The following is a 20,391-nucleotide window of genomic DNA, read 5'->3' as shown; positions in this document are numbered from 1 at the left end:
CAATGACAGAACATTGTCCATATTCTCCATCCCTCTTCCGCCAAGCCTTTTGTTTGGCACCGCAGCCTGCTAGTTCAGTCATGGGAGCTGCAGCCCCTCAACAAATCAAACTGTTGCTTCAAAGAATTAAAATATGGATTTAGGAGTCTGTCAATTTTTTTTATAAAATTACTTTTAGTCTTGGAAGTCATTTGTGATCCTCCTTAATTCAACCTTCCAACAAAAATATTACTTAAATGTCATGTCTTGGACAATTAGCAAAAGCTCCAGCTGTACAGCGTGAAAGAAATACTTGAAAAACTCTTTCAGATTAGCTGGAGTAGGAGAATTGTCTGATGGACTGAAAGTTATCTTAAGGCTTATAAATAAAAGGTAATGTCTAACAGCAATGATTCAAGCGGGGGGAGAGGGCGAGCAGTATGCAGTGTGGTATTGCAGGGTGCTTTGTTCGGTCTGGTTTTAATTAACATTTTATTAATGATTTGGAAACAAGGGTAAACTGTGTTAATTAAATCTGAGGATGCAATGAAATTGGTAGGTGCTGAAAGCCCAAGTGAAACATGGAAAGTAAATAACAAAGGGGAAAAGTGCAGGCTAATAATTCTATAGGGAAAGACTATGAAGTACAGAAATTTTTTCAAAGGGAGGAATTTGGAAAGTAGGAAGACGAAAGAAAGCTAGCGATGATGGCAGATAGCAAACTACAAACAGTCTAGTAGTGCAAATTGGTGGCAAGAAAAGCCAAAGTAGCTTTGGGCTTCAAAAACAGTTTTATTCCAATCTGGTGCAATTTTAAATGGCTCTGGCAATAAGACTTCTACCACTTACCACAAAAATCTGTTCCTCATGTTTGTTCTAAATCACACCACTAAGAAATCTTTTCTGGACTTTACCCTTACTTTTTTTTCTTTCTTTGCCTATCACCACCCTGATAGCATTCTACCACACTGGGAGGAGAGGGGAGAAGGGCTTTTCACTACCAGACCTTACCCCCCAAACTCTAGCAGGGACACACCCCACGCCCTGGTCCAGTTTCATAGTAGCAGAGGCCATGCAGTCGTAGCAGTGAAAGTCATTAACCCTTTAGCGATTTTGAACTCGAGACTGGATGCCTTTCTAAGATCCACTCTAGGAATTATTTGGGGGGATGTTCTGTGGCCTGTGTTAGCTGAACATAATGGTCCCTTCTGGACAGGTGCACTGACAGGGAGGGGGACAAAGGGATAGCTGCCCTGGGCCCTTGTGATTCAGAGGGGCCTGGGATTCCTGCTTACCGCTGCTGCTACTGTGGCAGCAGCAACAGCCAGACCCATGGGCCCTTCAAATCACGGCCAGTGTGCTACACTCCAGGTGGCTCTCATGGCTAGCATGGGGGGAGGGGTTAAAGGTCATTCCAGGCTGGCTGCCCCTAGCCCCGCCCCTTCCACCTGAGGCCCCGCCCCCTTTAGAAGCCCCGAGGGGCCCCCCCCCACACACACACCTTGCTTAGGCTTCCACAGAGGCTCTCGGCACCCCTGTTTCTGGCCTTTGAATTTATGCTTTCTTCTGAGCTAAAATCCCCTGCTTTAAGGTGGCTGAACCGAAGATAGTTTCTTGCATGCCTGGGGCTGAACATTCAGCCCAGTTCATCTGCATGTTCTCATCCAGAACTTCAGCTGAAAGACATGCACCAAACTGAGCAAGTAGGCCTCAAACAGCTATAGGTTTATCAACAATTTAAATATCGGCATAGAAAGTACGCTTATTAAGTTTGCAGATTATACCAAGCTGGAAGAGGTTGAGACTGCCATGGAGGATAGGGTCGTAATTCAAAATGACCTTTATAAATTTGAGAAACGGTCTGAGGTAAACAGGATGAAATTTAAAAAAGACAAATGCAAAGTGCTCCACTTAGGAAGGAACAATCAGTTTCACACAGACAGAATGGGAAGCGACTGTCTAGGAAGGAGTACGGCAGACTGGGATCTAGGGCTTATCGTGGACCACAAGCTGAATATGAGTCAGCGGTGTGATGCTGTTGCAAAAAAGGCAAACATGATTCTGGGATGTATTAACAGGTATGTTGTGAGCAAGACACGAGAAGTCATTCTTCCGCTCTACTCTGCTCTGGTTAGGCCTCAGTTAGAGTATTGTGTCCAGTTCTGGGCACCGCATTTGAAGAAGGATGTGGAGAAATTGGAGAGGGTCCAGAGAGGAGCAACAAGAATGATTAAAGGTCTAGAGAACATGACCTATGAAGGAAGGCTGAAAGAATTGGGTTTGTTTAGTTTAGAAAAGAGAAGACTGAGGAGGGACATGATAGCCATTTTCAGGTATCTAAAAGAGTGTCATAAGGAGGAAGAAGAAAACTTGTTCATCTTGGCCTCTGAGCATAGAACAAGAAGCAACGGGCTTAAATTGCAGCAAGGAAGGTTTAGGTTGGACATTAGGGAAAGGTTCCTAACTGTCAGGGTGGTCAAACACTGGAATATATTGCCCAGGGAGGTTGTGGAATATCCATCTTTGGAGATAGTTAAGAGTAGGTTAGATAAACGTCTATCAGGGATGGTCTAGACAGTATTTGGTCCTGCAGTGAGGGCAGGGGACTGGACTCGATGACCTCTCAAGGCTCCTTCTAGTCCTAGTATTCTATGATTCTATGGTTGGCCAAACAACAACAAAGGGCCTGGTCCAAAAATCCACTGAAAAGAGTCTTTCCACTGATGTCAGTGAGCTTTGGATCAAACCCTACTGGAATACACAAAAAATCAGCGACAATATCTGAAACACTGCCGAAAATGTTATATGCCGTGGTCTTCAGGCGGGATAAGTAAGAGTAATTAGATGGAATTACAGAAAGGAAAAATTAAGGGTCAATATCAGAAAACATTTCTCAAAGGCTTTGGTTGGATCAGGCATGTGGAACAGATTTCTGTGGTAAAGAGTGGGAGACCTATTGTCCAGGCCGTTTACAATTGCACACAGATTAAAACGCTGAGGGAACACCCAGCATTATAAGCGAAATGAGGCAGATGATGTAATCAGTCTTTCCCAGTACTAAATTATACTAAAGAAGGTGACTATCCTGTTCATATATAAAATATATGGCTGCAAAAATGAATCCAGCTTTTGGTCTTGTGTGTACCTGAAGTGAAGATGAAGGAAAGAAAGAGAAAAGCCAGATTCAACTGAAATTGCTACATCTTAGTAGGGAGAGGACACATGTCAAAACAGAAAGAGAGCTGTGAGGAATACTGATCAGTGAGAAAGACCCCTAGCAGCCACTGGATGCCACTGCTGGTCACTATGCAGTCACGTCAAGAAAACTTTATGGTAAAAGAATTTTAGGGTAGCAAAGACAAAATTTTCCATTTCTGCCATTTAGATTATTAATATTTGAAACTAATTTTGTCAGGAGCTAAATCTCTGCTGAGTCTTGCAGGAGCAGAAACTTAATCAAGGGTAAATTATTGTTTATAATTTTACTTTTACTAAGCAGTCTATAAAAATCTAACTCTACTTTTCCTGCTTGGTAACTGTATCTGACAGTTTCCATTAACCATCAACTAAAATTGCAGACTCAGACCAAACAAGGTGTTATAGCCGCAAGCTATTAGAAGGCCCCCTTTGTCCTAACAAAGACCCTGGGGTGAGAATATTTTGCATGAACAGACGCTGGAATAGCATTAGAGTTTCTCAGCTCTGCATTGCAGTCTGTATGGAGTGAACAGTCCTGTTTTATACACGGCACAGATCAATCTAAAATTTCCCAACTGGGTGCCTTTGGAAGTAATACCGCTAATATTCTATGGTGAGAGAACAGACAAGGTTCAAATAAAGAGGTGGTGTAATAAATAAACATGAGGGCAGTGTGGGAACAGCAATAATTGCTTTCCATGACAAGATTTGCATAGCAAACATTTCTGATTAATGTACAGCCAATGTTATGTAAGAAGGAACCTTCCATATCGTCCCCAAATCTGCACCTTCCAGTCTTGAAGTTGCTGCACCTTCCACCAGCAAAATTAGTCATTGTTTACTCAAAGGCAGATAGAGCTAAATTATCTATTTAAACATTTGAAAGAGTTTATTCTTGCAGCCTCCTTTTGGTTTCATTTATGTAACTGAAAGTGGGAATTATGCATTTTACAGAGCTTGCAGAGAGAGACGATTAGCATTTCAGTTAATTCAGTTGTTAAGGAAATGGGCTAACTTTTGGCCTCTTCTCTAGTAAAATTCAATGAGCTACATTCTCTTGAAAATTGCAAGCAAGAAGATAAAGACATTGCATGTCGTGTTTGTTACCTTTTAAGAAAATCCACTGCACAAAAGGTTTCCTGGCTAAGTTGTCAGACTGTTTTACAGTCTCTGAATACAAAGCTCCTCCCATTCCCCTTCTTTCTGCTGGTTGGTATAACTGCTACTTTGCCACCACTGACGTATGCACAGGGCAGTGAAATGAAGCACTAAGTACAATGAAACTGCATTCTTTATAGTCTGTTTTCTGCAACGTTCTGTTAATTCTTTTCAACTAAAACTTTTGTGCTTTCGAAAAAGAACTGTAATCCCACTTGAAATCTGGCTTTGACTTTGAGATATTAAAGAAAAGAGAGTCTGAAACTTGTTTGGAAAAGAGGCAATAAAAATTGGCATCAGTTGGGATGGGAGGAGGTGACTTGAGTTTATTTTAAATGAATTCTTGTGTGAAAAATGTTCTGTTTAAGTGACAACATTTTGCAGCAGTGATGCGCTTATAGAAGCATAAATGTGAGTTGCTGCTCTCTCTTAAATCAAAAATAATGTTTGGAGGCAACAATTAATACTTTTGGGCTGATAGTGATAGGTTATCCCTGATCTTCACTAAAAAATTGATATTGAACTAGGATTGCCAACCCACCGGAGTTATCCTGGAGTCGCCAGGCTTAAAGATGAATCTTTAATTAAAGATGAAACCTCCAGGAATACAGCCAACCAATGACATCCCTATGTGGGGCAGAAGACACTCTGCTACAGATACCATATCACCTCACCCTTACATAGCTCTTTTCATCTTAAGAGCTTAAGGTACTTTACAAAGGAAGTCAATATGGTTATCCCCATTTTACAGATGGGAAACTGAGGTGACTTAGCCAGGGTCATTCAGCAAGCTAGTGGCAAAGACAGGACTGAACCCAGGTTTCAGGAGTCCTAATCTGATGCCCCTATCCAGTGGCAATTAAATGTATTCTAAAATGATCATTTAGAAATGTCAAATAAAGACATCTGATGGGAATACCCTCTCCCATTCTCCCTAGCTGTGTCAAGACCCAACTCACCTCCCAGTGCCTTCAATACAGTCTGTATCAAGTGCAAAGGGAATAATTAATGGTCACCAGTCGACATCTCAAACATTTGGTAAGACACAGACATTCCTTTTATCCTCTCACCATCAAACTGCCTTGTAGGCCGTGGCACAACCCATGCCCATATTAAACCAGCCTTGGCCAAGCTTGGATGAAACTGGGGGAGCTCACGACCAAAATTAAGAAGAAGCATGCATGGTGCTAGTGATGCTCTCCCATCTCAGAAATGTCCCTACCAACAGTCATGATCACCAAGGGTTGTGAAATAAGTACATAGAGCTACTAAAAAGTTAAACCCTCAAAACTCAAATGGTTGTAAATAAGCTCTGACTGGCAAATTTATGCTAACCATCCACACAAACCAAAGGTCTTCAGTTAATATTTGGGCATAAGCAATAAAAAGTAGAGCACGAAAAAAGCCCGTAGGTGCCAAAGCATAATTGGTTAAAACTTGTTACCTAAAGGTATTGGACAATGGGATAGGTTTTATTAAATTAAAAAAAAATAGTTTAGCCTATATAATGTAAATATAAACAAGGCTCTTTAAAAATGAACTCCGAACTGCACTGCGAAAACAAACCTCCAGATGACATACCTCCTGCATGAGTGTGACATGGAAGGGTGGCTGAACTCCAGACAAGTAAATCCCAAATGGCCATTGAGTAAAATTCATTTGTATATTGGGAGTGGTAAGCAGAATAGTGTTGGTTGGCAAATGTATTCTGTCAGTTGCTAGTAAACAGATGTTTAGAGCAGTGACTCTCAACCAGAGGTGCATGTTCCCTTGGGGACATGCAGAGGTCTTCCAGACAGCACATCACCTCATCTACATATTTTCCTAGTTTTATAACAGGTGACATAAAAAGCACTGGTGAAGTCAGTAAAAACTAAAATTTCACAGCAACAAGGACTCATTTATACTGCTTTATATGCTCTTCTCTGATATGTATGTACAGTATTTATATTTCTGTTGATTAATTTTATAATTATATGGTAAACATGAGAAAGGGGGCGGTGCCACTTCTGTATTTTTATGTCTGATTTTGTACACAAGTGGGTTTTAAGTGAGGTGAAACTTGAGGGGTGAGCAAGACTCCTGAATGGGGTACAATGGTCTGGAAAGATTGAGAGACACTGGTTTGGGATTGAGAGCTGTGTAAGGTTCTTTCACTGGGAAAAGATCCAGCGAACGCATAAAGCCCTAAATCCCAAAGGAAAGTGAGAAGAGCTGGTGCTTACTTTGAGCAGTTTCACGCTGAGTCCCAGATGGATAAGGGTGGGTGCTGTATGCCCCAAACCCATAGGAGGAAAAGGGTAGAAGGTGTCTGAATTAACCAGTTTGCACCTTAAGCCCTTGGTGTGGTAAAAGACAGAGTACCCTAAATTGGGCAGGTAACAGCCTGAAAAAATTGCCTGGGAATGTTGGAGTCTGTGTACTGATTAGGGATATAAAGAACTAACCAGTTACCCAGTAAGCATCCATGGGGAACTGATTATCCTGCAGCGGACTGCTGCGGCCAGGCCCAGTTCCCCCAGTCCGTGGTGCGGCAGGCTCAGTTAACCAGGTAAACATTATGAACAGTATAGAAAAGCTAATACTAAAGTCCATGAAATACTGGACATATAATACATTTGAACTTGTTCCCACTGAAGTGGAAGTCAATGAAAAAAATATCATTGAGCAGGATTGGACTTTGTCTGAACAGGCAGCAATGTCCTTCATACACCCATGCACTTGCTGTAGCAATTTGTTTGCAAACAGTCTGGATTTAGGGACTGTTAAATGTTGGCTGCTTTGTTCTATATTAGGTAGTTTAATACCAAGCAACAGTCGCCAGAAAACAGATTCTGTTCCCTAGGATGGATACAAGAGGAATCAGACAGATTTTAATTAGAGATGTAGTGAGCTGCTCAAAACAATTTACAGAGGTATGTTAGCATTTGCTGTTTTGCTCTGCTGGATACATTTCTGGGCTACAGCTAGTCAGTAACTGTAATCCACTCCAAATACACATTCTGTTCTATTTTAGGTTCTTGTACTTCTCCCCTTGCAGGGGTACAGGAAGCTAGGCAGTGTCACGTAGGATCAGACCCGGGGGCCAACTACCCCAGTATCTTGACCTTGGTTGGTAACCATACCAGAGTGCCACTTTACATGTCCGTGCACATGCTGCTTATTTCTACCCTTACACATTTTGACCATGTTACTAGAATAACACAATGTGACATAAACATGTGCTCAGAGACAGTCTGACAAGCACTGGTCATCTAGCTAAAGTAAAGTAACTATCAGCCTGACCATTCAATCACTACAACCTTTTCTTCATGTTGAGATAGGATACAATACCCTACTCCCTCCTGTTCTCCAATGCCCAGTACAGTTCTCAGTCCAATCTTTCCTCCTAACTCATAACATTCCTGGCCTGATAAGCATGAGTGCTGGACACCCATACCTCCCTTCAAGTCAGGTACTGCAGCAAGCTTTTGGCATTACTTGAGCTCAGGCTGGGGCTGCAAGTAATGTAAATATTTTACAGGTACTCTCCTACTGAAACCCCCTTTACCCTTGGAGGTGCTGCGATAGGACAGTACCTGTAAGAAATGTTAAGTGTGGGATGGAGTGCAGGGGGTTGAAGGAAGCTGAGGGCGGGAGTGTGCGTGTGTGTGTGCGTGTGTGTGTGTGCGCGCGCGCAGGAATCAGGAAAGAGAGCTGGGAGGGGTTGGGGGCTCAGGGCAGGGGTGGTAGGTGCAGGAGTGAAGGTAGGGGTGAGATGGGAGCTCAGGGCAGGTGTGGGTGCAGAAGTCAGAGGAGAGAGTTTCAGGGGGAGGGGTTCAGGGCAGGTGTGTTTGTGGGTGCAAGACTGAGGAGACAGAGTGGGGGGCTCTGGGCTTGGAGTGCAGCCACTGCACGGCCCAGCTATGGGATCCCCAGGGCTGGCAGGGGCTATGTTGTCTTACTGCCCAAGCACTTTCACCACTGGCTCAGGCCAGAAAACGCGTTGCCTCTTCCCCCTAGCAATTACCCTGCTGCTGCTGAAGACAACATTGGAAGGCCACAGTAGAGAGAACACATGTGTTCTGTTTTGGCTGGGACAGTCCACTTTTGAAAGCTTGTCTCAGCCATCCTGTTCTGGCAAAATTGGGCATTCGCCCAGTTAGCTCTTGCCAACTGACATATCCAGTTTTGCCAAAAAAAGTGGGACTCGACCCCTGGTATGGCGTGGAGGAACATGGTGGGGAGGACTGGCAGGAACACCAGCCTTCCAGGGGAGGAAGGAAGACAGACAACAGCTCGGGCCGGGCCGGGCCAGGCCAACTAAGCAGAGGATCTTGTGGAAAGCCCCCATGCAGGAGGCCTCAGGCTGGTCCCACATGTGGCACGGGAAGGCAGCCGGCTGGTGCCTTGGGCAGGCCTGACTCCATGCAATGTAAAGATTTTAGGGCAGATACCAAAAGTCCTAGCAAGGAGATTGCCTGACCTACAGAGGGTTCATAAATGTGCAAGGAGGAGACCAGAGCTAATGGAATAGCTGTGGCTGGAGAGGACCCTCTGCAGGATATCAGGGAAGGGGAGGCAGTTGATGGGCCATCAGAAGTTTTATTTCTAGGTGGGAAGGGCTGTTGAAAGTCAAAGAGGGGAAGACTCCAAAGCTTCAATAAGCTACAGAAACTGAGGGACTGGGTCTAGACTGGCAAGTTTTTCTGCAAAAGCAGCTGCTTTTGCGGAAAAACTTGCCAGCTGTCTACACTGGCTGCTTGAATTTCCGCAAGAACACTGACGATCTAATGTAAGAAATCAGAGCTTCTTGCGGAAATACTGTGCTGCTCCCATTCGGGCAAAAGTCCTTTTGTGCAAAAGCTTTCGTGCAAAAGGGCGAGTGTAGACAGCTCAGCTTTGTTTTGCGCAAAAAAGCCTCGATGGTGAAAATTGCAATCAGGGCTTTTTTGCGCAAAAGCGCGTCTAGATTGGACACGGATGCTTTTGCGGAAAAGTGCTTTTGCGGAAAAGCGTCCGTGCCAATCTAGATGCTCTTTTCCACAAATGCTTTTAACGGAAAACTTTTCCGTTAAAAGCATTTGCGGAAAATCATGCCAGTCTATACGTCGCCAGGCTGTTCCCAGCAAGCCGCCTGCTCTTTGGAACAGCTCCTCTCAAGGATAAACCTCAGGGGTACAGATACTCTAGATTACTTTAATTAGCCTCCACTGGCAGCAGCCTCAGTCCAGAATAGCTCCTGCCTTGCTGCTTTAGTAACAAAAGCAAAGCAAAACACCCTTCGGATTATTTTGGGAGCAATCCCATATGTCGAACTGAGTCATAGGCGCGGCAGACACGGCTCTTGTTTAAATGATGCCACCTGAAAGGGAACCCAGCCACCTGCAGCCTCTCTGAGCTGCCCCCGCCCCGGGCAATCAGCAGCCAGAGTGAGAAGCTGCGTGTGGACAGTCTGCTCCCTTGCAGAGCGCGCGCGGGTGTGTGTGTGTGAGGGAGATCAGGAGCGAACCCTTCACGCTCCTCGCCGCCTGCCACAGCAGGGGCTGCCCGGAAAACGCTGCAAAGCGGACCCAGCTGCGTTTGGGAAAAGCCTCCGCAAGCTGCGGGATTGCCAGCGGTCCAGCCTGTCTGCGGCGATGCAGCTGGGTGCGTGTGTGTGGACAACCCCCCTAGATCCAATGCAAGGGGGGGGGGTGCCTGCTTGGAAAAGGCAGCGTGCCTGTGTCCCCCACCCCTTCCCGCGCTCAGCCAGGTGCAACCGCTGATTGCAAAGGAGGGGAAAGCAACCCCCAGCCGCGCTTGCACGGAGCAGGAAGAAACAAGGGCAGCACAGCACCCCCCAGCCGCGGGACACCCCCCGCAGCGAGCCCATGGGCAGGCCACTGCAAAGCCGCGTCTCCGGGGCACGGCGGGCGCCCAGTGCATATCACCCCCTTACGGCTAACCCGGGGCAGGGCTCGCGCCGCCCGCCAAGCGCGCGTGACAGGTGTTCCCGGGCCGCGCGTGGGGGGAGTGAGCCGGGCCCCGCCGGCGGCGGGCGGGGCGGGGCTTGTGCCCAGAGGGGGCGGGGCCTCGGCGGTGTGTGTGTCTCGCTCCAGCCTGCCCCGCCGCTCGGTGCGGGATTATTTGGGGGGGCGGCGGCGGCGCGCAGCAGCCGGGGAGCGGAGGCGAGGGGGGCTCCCGGGCGGCAGCCCTGCAGCGCCGGGACCCGCGAGCGGAGCAGAAGCAGCAGGAGCAGCAAGGGGAGGGGCACCGCCAACCAACCCCCCCTGAAAAAAGAAAGTGGAGCCGGGGGAGCCACTTGTTGCGGGCCGAGTGGGGAAGAAGCCGCCGGTGCCCCGCGCCCGGCCGCGGGGGGAGCTGCCCGTGGGGACCATGTGAGCGCGCCGCCCGACCCTCCGCCAGCCATGAAGCCGCCGGCCGCTGGGCTCCTGTGCTGGCTCGGCTGCCTGCTGGTCTCCGGCGCCCTGCAGCCCGGCGCGGCGCAGGCAGGTGGGTGGCCGCGACGCCGAGCCGGTTTGACGACCCCCCCCTTGAAGTGTGACCCTGCGCGGGGGGGGCCTTGCTGGGGCAGCCGGGGTCCAGCTGCGGCCGCTCCGGGGGGGACGCTGCGGTGCCGCGGGCCGGGACGGCTCCTCTAGGAGCTGGCGGCTTGACGGGCGCTTCGCTGCCCCACCTGCGTGCGGCCCCGGGCGCCCTGCGCAGCGCTGGCGGGAGGGGGTCTGGCCTCCCCGGCATGCAGGGCTCCTAGGTTAACCTCCCCCTTCTGCGTTAGGCGCTCCCCTGGCAGGCTGCTGTGGAGCCAGGCACAGCCCCCCCCCCCCCCCCCGTAACACTCCCGTTGCGTGGCTCCCGGAGGACTTTGTGGAGTTGTTGAGCTGCTCTTGGCCCCGGTCCCGGGATGAACTCGGCACGCGGGCAGCGGGGAACAACCCAGCCCGGCATCTTGGTGCAAGGGTTGGCGGCATCTTCACCCCCCCCCCCCCCCCCGACGCGTGTGACCCCGGGAATCGGCTGCCCCGCTCAGACTTTGAGCCGAGTCAAAACGCTCGGGCTTTAAGCCCATCCTCTAGGGTGCCCCCCCCCGGTGAACGCGGGGCGAGGTGGGCTGGACGGGTCCGTGTCGCTCTCCTCCCGTGCAGCCTGCCAGACGCGGCTGGGTTCCCCTGCGTTTGTGCGCGCACCGTGCTGCGGGCACGCATCGGCTGGCTGCGGGGTCGGACCCGCGGCGTGCGAGCCTGGGGTGCCCTTCGAGCCCCTGCAGACCCCCTTCCACCTGGCGGTGCATGCGCCCCCCCCCCCCCTTCCAAAGCAGCGTGCGCTTGGCCGGGCGGAATATCTGTGGGGCAACCTACAGCGTTTTCCCTCTGCTTTCAACCGCGCTCCTTGGGGGGGACTCTCCTTTGCAAGCCCCTCTCGGGATTCCCCGGCACGGAATATCCCCCCAGATTAGTCCCGCGGCGCCGCCGCCTCCTCCCGTAGGGTCCCCGTCGCGCGCGAATCCGTCCGAGTCAGTGGGATGTGATGAGTGTATGTTGGACAAGGCTGGTGTCACAAAAGCCAAGCTCGGGTTTTTCAGACACCAGGCGAGCCAGGATGCGCGAGGAGGGGCGAGGAAAGCTAGTTCGTGGATTTCTTTGACTCGAAAGACGGTTGCGGCTGAGAAATTGCAACAATTCTGCGTGCAGGGAGGGGTGGGGAAAGAGATCCCCTTAATTTCGGTCTAACTACCAAAGCCAATGATTTGTCTGTTCGTTTTTGTGTGCTCTCCCCAAGTATATCCGTATTGAGCGTTCCCCCGTCAGTAGCAGTTTGGAGGAGTTTGTTTTGGTCCAAATGAGAAATTAAGTGCGGATAAGTAAACTAAGCTGCCAGAGGGCGACAAGATGTTGTGTGAATTGCTTTTAGATGAAACAAATTAAGGAAACGAGGGAGACAATCTGCTTCTCGCATTATTAGACACGCTTGGAGTTCAGGGGAAAGTGGCATATTTTTGAAATGCTAATGTCTTAAGAAGCAGAAGGAATGCACCTTATTTACTGGTTTATGTGAATAGAATAGAAATATTGATTTCTCCCCCCTCCCCAGTACAAATCATTAGACGTGTGGTTCTGTCTCTTCAAAGAAACCTGTAGGAAGTCTTGTTTCAATTTTTCCCCTTTAAAATTGCAGGGGTGCATCTATGAGTCAACTTGTAAGATATTTAAAAGGGGTGTCCCGTAGCATCCCTAGAGACGATACATTATACTACCGTTTACGTTTCCGATGTCAGTGTTATATCCCCCAGCAGAACAATTCCTGGGAAGTAACTCTGTATTGGTGTTCATGTGTGATTTACAAGAAAGTGTTAGTATATCGTTCATTTATTCTGCAAAAGGGAAACATAAACACACTCCTAGACAGAAGCAAGCAGCGGTTCCAAGTCCACAAAGTGTGTTACGCTGTTTAACCTGGGTCTGTCCCGAGGCATATAAATAAGGGTTTCCCCATATATTTTTCAATGTTTCCAATTATTGCCAGGTAAACCTACATAGTTGGATTCCTGTTTAACCAATTTATTAAAAAATGTAATGACCTTGAAAGATGAAAACAAAAGCCTTAAATGTACATTTTTCCTTCACGGTGACTACATGTTTATGAAAAATACACAGTGCAAAATTTCCTTAAACTCCTTTCATAGTGCTTGAGGTTTTCTTGTGTTCAGAAAGATGTTGATTTGCTCAGATTTTAACGTGGGTTTGGATTGGTCTCACTGAACAGATTACTACTGCTTAGATATATTGTAAAATTTTGCATTTGTGTATAGACCTGATGATAGAAACACAATGAGATTTTGTTGGCTATATTTTTTTAGGGGACAGTTGTTTTAAGTTAGACATTAAAAAGAGGGCGTATAAAATTGCTCACATTTCCTTCTTGTTTTAAATAATGGGGAGATGAAGAAGTTTGACCAATCACTGGTGCATTCACACATTCTTGACATGGTCTGTGTTCCTATTTTTAAGTAGCTGAGATCAGAGCTATGTTGAGAGAGAACTGATATATTATCTGACACTTAGGAAAACGCTTTTATAATGACGTACCCTTTCTATACGTAATTTTGCTTTTAATTTAATGCTGCTTTTTTTGCATGTGATCATCTCTAACAGTTTGATTAACCTACTTCAGATTTTTTTTACCTGTTTCCTTTTATATTTTCCTCTGCCATGTTTGTGATTGGTTAATGCCAGTAAATTAACTATTCTATTTATTTCACCAGCCCGTATCATTTATTATTCTTAGTGGAGAGTTGATTTTTAAATTCTTTCTGATATTCTGCAGTTTTCCCCACTCCTGTATAGTTGTCTATTTCCTACTACTTCTGTTGTCTATTTCCTACTACTTTTCCTACTCACTACTTTGGCCTCCTTGTTATTTTTTCCCTAGCAACCTTCTGCTTCGGCACTGCTGGAGTTCCCTGACTCCCTGTCCATTCCTCCTTTCTGATGAATCTGATATGGCTGGCTGGCTGGCCAGTCACAAAGTCATTCCCTTGACTATATTTATTCCTGAGAGCAAATAAAAAAGCATCGATCCAGGGTCACTTGCATATCCTCAAAGCACTGACTCCCAAGGCCAAATCTCAATTTTTTTTTAAGCAAGCCTCGCATCTCTTCTGAGTAATATGTTTTACTCCTCGCACTACACAAGAAGAAAAATACAGTATTTAAAAAGAAATGGAAGGAAGGAACGGTTTTAATTCTAAGCTTTTATTGAGCAGTTAATGACACATGCAGCTTGGCACCTGATGAATTAGTGTGTCAGATTGTACAAGTGTGCTTGATTTTTGTAAATATTGATGGTGTGATGGGGGAATCTCTGACTGATTTTAATGTGCTTTGGATCAGGCCCATTTTTTTTCTTCGTGATGAGCTGGTCATTAAGCTGCCTGCACTTTCACTCTTGTGAATGAGATAAGTAGCAAGCACTCTTAATTTCATTATCCTGCTTCTGTTAGCCAGGAAGTAAAAACAAAACCAGTGTGTATGTCCTCTCTTCTCCCCCCTTCCCTTTTTTTGTTTGTGCATGGCAATCTTAAATTGGGGCACATAATCAAAATACCTTGTGCTATTATTGGAAACCAGTCTGTCCTTGCTGAATTAGCAAATTGCCAATGAACGTATTCTTTGTTGTAATAGACAGTACTGCAGAAGGGCTAAACAAGTCCAGCCAAATTAAGTTGTGCTATGTGACGTGTCCAAGCACTCTGTGCAATGAATTGCACTTTAAATATTTTTTCTCCGTTTTCTTCCCGATGAGCCTATTCAGCCGGATGGGCCGCGTCTTTATGCTCACGTCAAAGCTCTTCTCTGGGTCACGTCAGATGGGGCCTCTTTTGAAAGCTGCGTTGTGCCTCCTCTCTAGCCGCTGTCTTTGATGCTTGGCCTCTTTGTTGCACTGCGATGGATATTTGGTAGTTGAGTCTCTCTCCCCTCCCCCGAATGCTTTTGAAAAAATATATAAAATATTAACTAGAAAAATCAGTGTGTGCTGGGGGGGGGGGGGGGGCGGTGGACTCAGGCCCTGAGAAAACAAAATCCAATTGGTGGGCAATATTGTATCATTCCTTCAGTATCAGGGGACTAGTTTCCCTTTCTGTTCCCCAAGTGCTGGCTAACCCAAAGTTTTGCAGTCCTCTCGCAGGTAAAACTCCATTGACGTCCGCTGCGGTTTTGACCCCAGGATTGTGCATCTAGAGTCTCCGACTGAGGCTGGTGCAGGGTTTAGAAAGCAGACAGACCACGCTGCTTGTGCTCATGGACTGCTGGGGGCAGTTGTGTCTTGAGCACAGGGTTAAGACAGTCCTCTTGTGTTCCCATTGCAAAGACTGATGGACCAGTGCGGGTTTTCTGAGATAAACAGACCCTGATCACTTAGGTCCCTTTCCTCATGCAGTCTGATCCCAAATTTATCCTGTGCCGTGACAGGCTGCTGCAGATATTCTTGTGGCAGATGAGAGCTGTATGGCCACGCAGAATCAGGGCTGCAGATCATAAATACCTGTAACCGATACACTGTTGTTTATACAGTGGCCTAGACGCTACTCTTAATTACACCCGTAAAACCCAACTCACTGAATTGAGGCTGCCTGGTTTTGGAAGATGGCAGTGTCTCCTCGTATGTACTATAGGCCTCCCTGGGAGCTGCATTTATAAGAAGTCACACGAGGCTACAACAGATAACATTGAGGGTTTTGGGTAAATGCATATATGTATGCAAAATTAGCCTCCACATTAACCATTCAGACAGCTATTCCTGGACTCCTATCGTTCTTCAATAAAGAAAAGGTGTGTGTGTGGGGGGGGAGTCACAAGTTTCGGTTGTAAGGCCAAATACAAGTCTGCTGTGAGTGTAAACAGCTCCACTGAAATCAATAACACTGCGCTGGCATGCACCAGAGAGGAATTTGCCTCAAAAGCCACCTAGGAATTTTGTTCTGAGTTGTTCTTAAAAGTGGCCTTAATTTTCTTTTTCATGTTACTGTGGGAATTAACTGGAGCCCTCACTTAATCTAGCTTTTTCGGTGGCTTGCTGCCCATGAGTTTATAGGGAAAGGTAGAAATTTTAAAATATTCAACTGCTCCATTAGACTCTGTGGTTTGATGTCATATATATTTTATTTAGGATGTGTATGTGAATTAACATGTAGCACGTGCACACACATGGGACAGACATTGTACAAAAAACTTTATTACAAAATTGGTTCCCTTTAATAAGCATATTACTAGCTACAGCTAATGTCCAGGTGCAAATACTGATGCTGCTGTATCCTATCCATGAGAGAGCTGCTTTTTCAAACTCATGTGGCCAGACAGTTCCATTGGTACCTTGCTGTTCTGGGCATCTGCATGTGGCAGCAACCCTCCGCCCCCCTTTTTAAACAGGGGTGCTCTTAATTTCCTTCTTGGACACGGTTACTGACGAGTGGATGGAGAGAAGCTGTAATTGGGATCTCTCTTGGAATTTTATTCAGGTGTGGTGTTGCAGGTTTCATAAGCACACTAGGGAAATGTGGGTTAGATTCAATTGCTGTAACTAACTGTAAACTAGTTAAGACCAACTCAAAGAATAGTTGAGTAGTTCATTGTCTGACTGTGTATCTTGTGGGGTCCCACTAGAGTCCTCCTTGATTCCAGGACTAGTCAATATTTTCATTAATGATTTGGATAATAGAGTGGGGAGCATGCTTACAAAATGTGTGGATGACACCAAGCTTTGAGGGGTTGCAAGCACTTGGAGGACAGGAATAGAATTCAGAAACATTGGCTCTGGAAAGGACATAGGAGTCACATTGGGTAATCAACGAAAGGTGAATTCCCAATGCAGTGCCATGGCTAAGAAGGCTTTTATGATGCTTGGAAGTATGAACAGGAGACCCCTGAGTAGGAGAGAGAAAGTGATAGGTCCTCCTTTTTAGCTTTGGTGAGCCCATTGCAGGGATACAGCATCTAGTACTGGTGTCTACACTTCTGAAAGGATGTTGGAGAAACTGGAAAAGCTTCAGAAAACCGCTACAAGAATCGTTGGCAGTCTAGAAAATCTGCCTGACTTGGAGAGACGTAAGAAGATCCATCTGCTTAGCTATCCAAGAGATGACTTGGCCACGGCCAATAACCCTGAGGATGGAGGAGGAGTTGTTAACCTAGCAAACAATGTTCTCATGAGATCCAGTAGCTGAGAGTTGGAAGCTAGACAAATCAATGGGTGGTGATTTAGAGAGCCTGGGGCTCTGGCTGCCGCCCACTTCACCTCTCACCCTCGTTGGTGGGCTTGGTTGGAGCAACATATTGAGGGAAACAGTGGCTGCTCCATGTCTCAAGGTCTCTTTAAATCAAGGTTAGCTGTTTTTCTAAACCTCAACTTCAGTCTATTCTGAAACATGTGTTTGTTTCCCCATGAGGCTAGATCATACTCTTGAATCTGTGAATCTATAACCGGACCTTTCATTTGTACGGGAGTTCAAAAGAATTCTCCTAATGCACCACGATTGACATGCACATTCTGGTTCCTTAGGAGCATTCAGTGCGTATTGTGTAAACATGGGTTTAAGATTTAGTTTTGGTTATACTGCATTATTTGGGTACTTGACCCAGGGAGCCTGGCAGTGCCAGCTGGCAGAGGAAACACCACGATGTAACTGATGACCAGGTCTGTCTGTCTCACCTTCCAGATACAGAATATGGCCCTAGTGTCATGTGAGGCATCCTGGGTAAACAGGAAACACATGTGATGTATATGTGGGTGATAGATAATGAAACCTAAATGTGTGCAAAAATATGCCTGTGAAGTGAACCTTAAAACTAGATAGGATTAAATGGTATCTGCTTACTTTTAGTTATTACTAAACCATCTCAATGCTGTATGTTGCAGAAGTGAGTCCGCCGCTAAGTTAACAGGTGGGAGCTGTGTCCTGTCTCTTTAAAGGAGCAATGTTTACTAAGGCTCTGAGAGAGCTATAGGCAGAAGGACTGGGTGTTGGGGCAGACAGATTTGGGGGCACTCGAGCCTGGGTCCCACCTTGTGAGGAGGGGCCAGACTGGTCAAAGGTGATGAGGCTGTTGCTGGGGGTGTAAGTTGAAATTTTGTATGTGAAGATTGGTAGGAATGCAATGTGTCCATTTGTGGGGGAAGAGACTGATCACTTACATAATTAACTGATCATTTGGTTTCTTTAGTGGTGGTCATTATGGGCGCTTACTTGGTCCTGGAGCACCCATGGGGAAAAATTAGCAGATTCTCCCCTTCTGCCCCACTCCCAGCACCCATGAAGTGCTATAGTTGCATGAGCAATGTTAATGCAACTTGAACTATTGGTTTTGACTGGGGATGGGGGTATCAATGTAGCTACTACTTACTGGTAGAATCCCTGTGATAAATTGTTAGGGGTGCCAGCTGGGGTTGGATGTGTTCCTGGAGCATTCATCACGTGCCGTAGCCTTTAATTAAAGGTTCATCTTCCATTCCAGGAGACTCCAGGCCAAACCGGGAGGGTTGGCAACTCTAGAACTTGTGGAGTCATGTAATACATGGAACGTGTAGTGCCTCTTCGACAGCATCATTTCTATGGTGTCCACTGGCTCATGTCTGCCAGGAGTGCTCCTAATGGTCCAACCCTCTCAGCAGCAGACAGCTGCCAGGTGGTTGTGGGTTTTTTCCAGCCTGCCAGAGAAATGCTTCCTCTCTTCTCTGAATTACGTGGAAATGGGGTATAAAATGAGCCATCTTCGCTCCTGCATTGGGAGTAAGATTAGGCTTGAACATCTTGAGAGCCGTTAGAACTAGAAATGGGACTTTCACAGCAGTAGAAAACCAGGCAGATTTCTCCCCTCCCCCTTCCCAGCGATTTTTTTTTGCTTCTATCTCTAGTTCCCTTACTTCTGTTTCAGCTTCCTTTGGAGCTGAGTGGCCATGACAGTGGCAGCATGGGCAGTGGGTGACCCCACAGCTTGGGGAGGCAAGACCCCTGCCCCCAGCCCTGACCACCAGAGCCCATGCTTCTCCTCCCCACTGGCCTGCTAACCCCTACACAACCTCGTCCCACCTCAACAATGTGGCTGCTGGCCCTTGCCCCGTGATAGCCTCCCCCTCCCAGCCTCCCTCATCTCCAGAGCTCCGGGGAGCCAGCATGTGGCATGGCCCCAGCTGGCCCTGGAGCTCCAGAGAGCTATCCAGTAGGCATGGCACAAGGCTGGGAATGGGTGGGGCCAGGCGAGGCAGTTTGGCCCCACCCTTGCCTAGTATACCTGCTGCCCATGAGTAGCAGCTACAGACCAAGACCTTGTCTGGGAAGGCAGCAGCACCAAAGTATGGCAACGCTCTACCATGCCATACTTTACTTCCCTGCTGCTGCTGGTGGACACTCTGCTTTCAGAGCTGAGCTCCCAGCCAGCAGCTGCCCATCTCTGATGGCAGCGCCCCTGCCAGCAGCAGCACCGTAATAATGGCTGGCAGTCGTACAACGCCTGCCTCAGCATTGCCCTTGTGACCTCCCCCAACTCCTTTTTGGGTCATGACTCCTACAGTTACAACCCAGTGACATTTCAGATTCTAAATAGCTGAAGTCATAACGTTTATAATTTTTAAAAGCCTGTGGCAGTGAACTTGACCAAAATGGACCACGAATTTGGTAGGGCCCTAGTAACATAATTGAATGGTGGGCAGAGTTTTGCATTTGTTTCTGTAAAATGCACGGTGTGCATACAGAGTACATGATATTTTATGTGTGGTGTTGGCTGTTGCTTGGGATGCAGCCATGCTAGTGTCATGAAACTAGAACTTTCATGCCGGCACGTACTTTGAATATACAACTTACATAGGCACAGATCTCCCACCTGCTACTAATACCACTTGTGGTGCAGCAGGCACAAACTGAAGCTGTGTGATGTCGCTCTCCCCAGGCCACTGTCCTGCAGCCAGATGTATGTATGTGTCACTTCGTTTTGTAAAGGTACCATGCGGTCCACTGTGTAATTGTTTTTCTCATTGCCGGTAGCCTGTATCTCTCCTGGCAGGATCAGATCTGAAGGTTGAAAACACTCTTTGCTTTATCAGAGAGTATTTGTAACACACCTCTTGTGATTATGGTCTGTTGGGTAAACTCTTCTTACATCAGTAATCAATGAAGATTTAGGCTCAGTGGTTCAGAAGAACAACAAACATTGAAACCTTGGCTGCCTATCCTGTTACACAGTGATGTTATACTATACGCTGCGGTGCAAATCCTGCAGGCTCTGATAGTCTTGTAAACCTGCACATAAACGTGAGTTGCCTTCTTGCTGTTTCTGGGTTCAGAGACCCCGCACACTGTATGTTTCTCTGCAAAGAAGTGGAGGTCTGCGTATTGTCTAAAGCCAAGACCAGCATCTATATGAAAATAGTTAATAAAGTGTCAGTAGATGGCGCTTGGGAATGTGTAACCTTGTGCCTGGGTTTTGTAGGACCAATCAACGGCTCATGTGAAGCTCTTTACTTTCAGCTGTTAGTGGTTTTACTTCTTCAATTCTTCTTTGTATCCTGCAGAGGCACAGAGTCACC

The 20,391-nt window shown here is 46.9% G+C and overlaps 1 protein-coding gene across 9 annotated transcripts in view; it reads left to right on the top strand.

Moving 5' to 3' along the window:
- Positions 1-9,804: 9,804 nt before the first annotated feature.
- Positions 9,805-20,391, top strand: part of ERBB4 (erb-b2 receptor tyrosine kinase 4) — a 935,749-nt gene continuing 925,162 nt past the window's right edge. For 5 of the 9 annotated variants that reach the window (XM_075933937.1, XM_075933934.1, XM_075933935.1 and 2 more), the window contains exon 1: positions 10,379-10,809. In XM_075933937.1, the coding sequence (XP_075790052.1) occupies positions 10,725-10,809 (85 nt within the window). In that variant the 5' untranslated portion in view covers positions 10,379-10,724. Of the gene's footprint in view, positions 9,964-10,377; positions 10,810-20,391 lie in introns of those variants that run through there. The other 4 variants (XM_075933938.1, XM_075933936.1, XM_075933940.1 and 1 more) reach the window with 3 other exon arrangements.

This window comes from Pelodiscus sinensis, chromosome 7 (genome assembly GCF_049634645.1).
Source record: "Pelodiscus sinensis isolate JC-2024 chromosome 7, ASM4963464v1, whole genome shotgun sequence".
NCBI lineage: Eukaryota > Metazoa > Chordata > Testudines > Trionychidae > Pelodiscus > Pelodiscus sinensis.
Note: the sequence above shows the minus strand (reverse complement) of the source record. Positions and strands in the feature narration are given on the sequence as shown.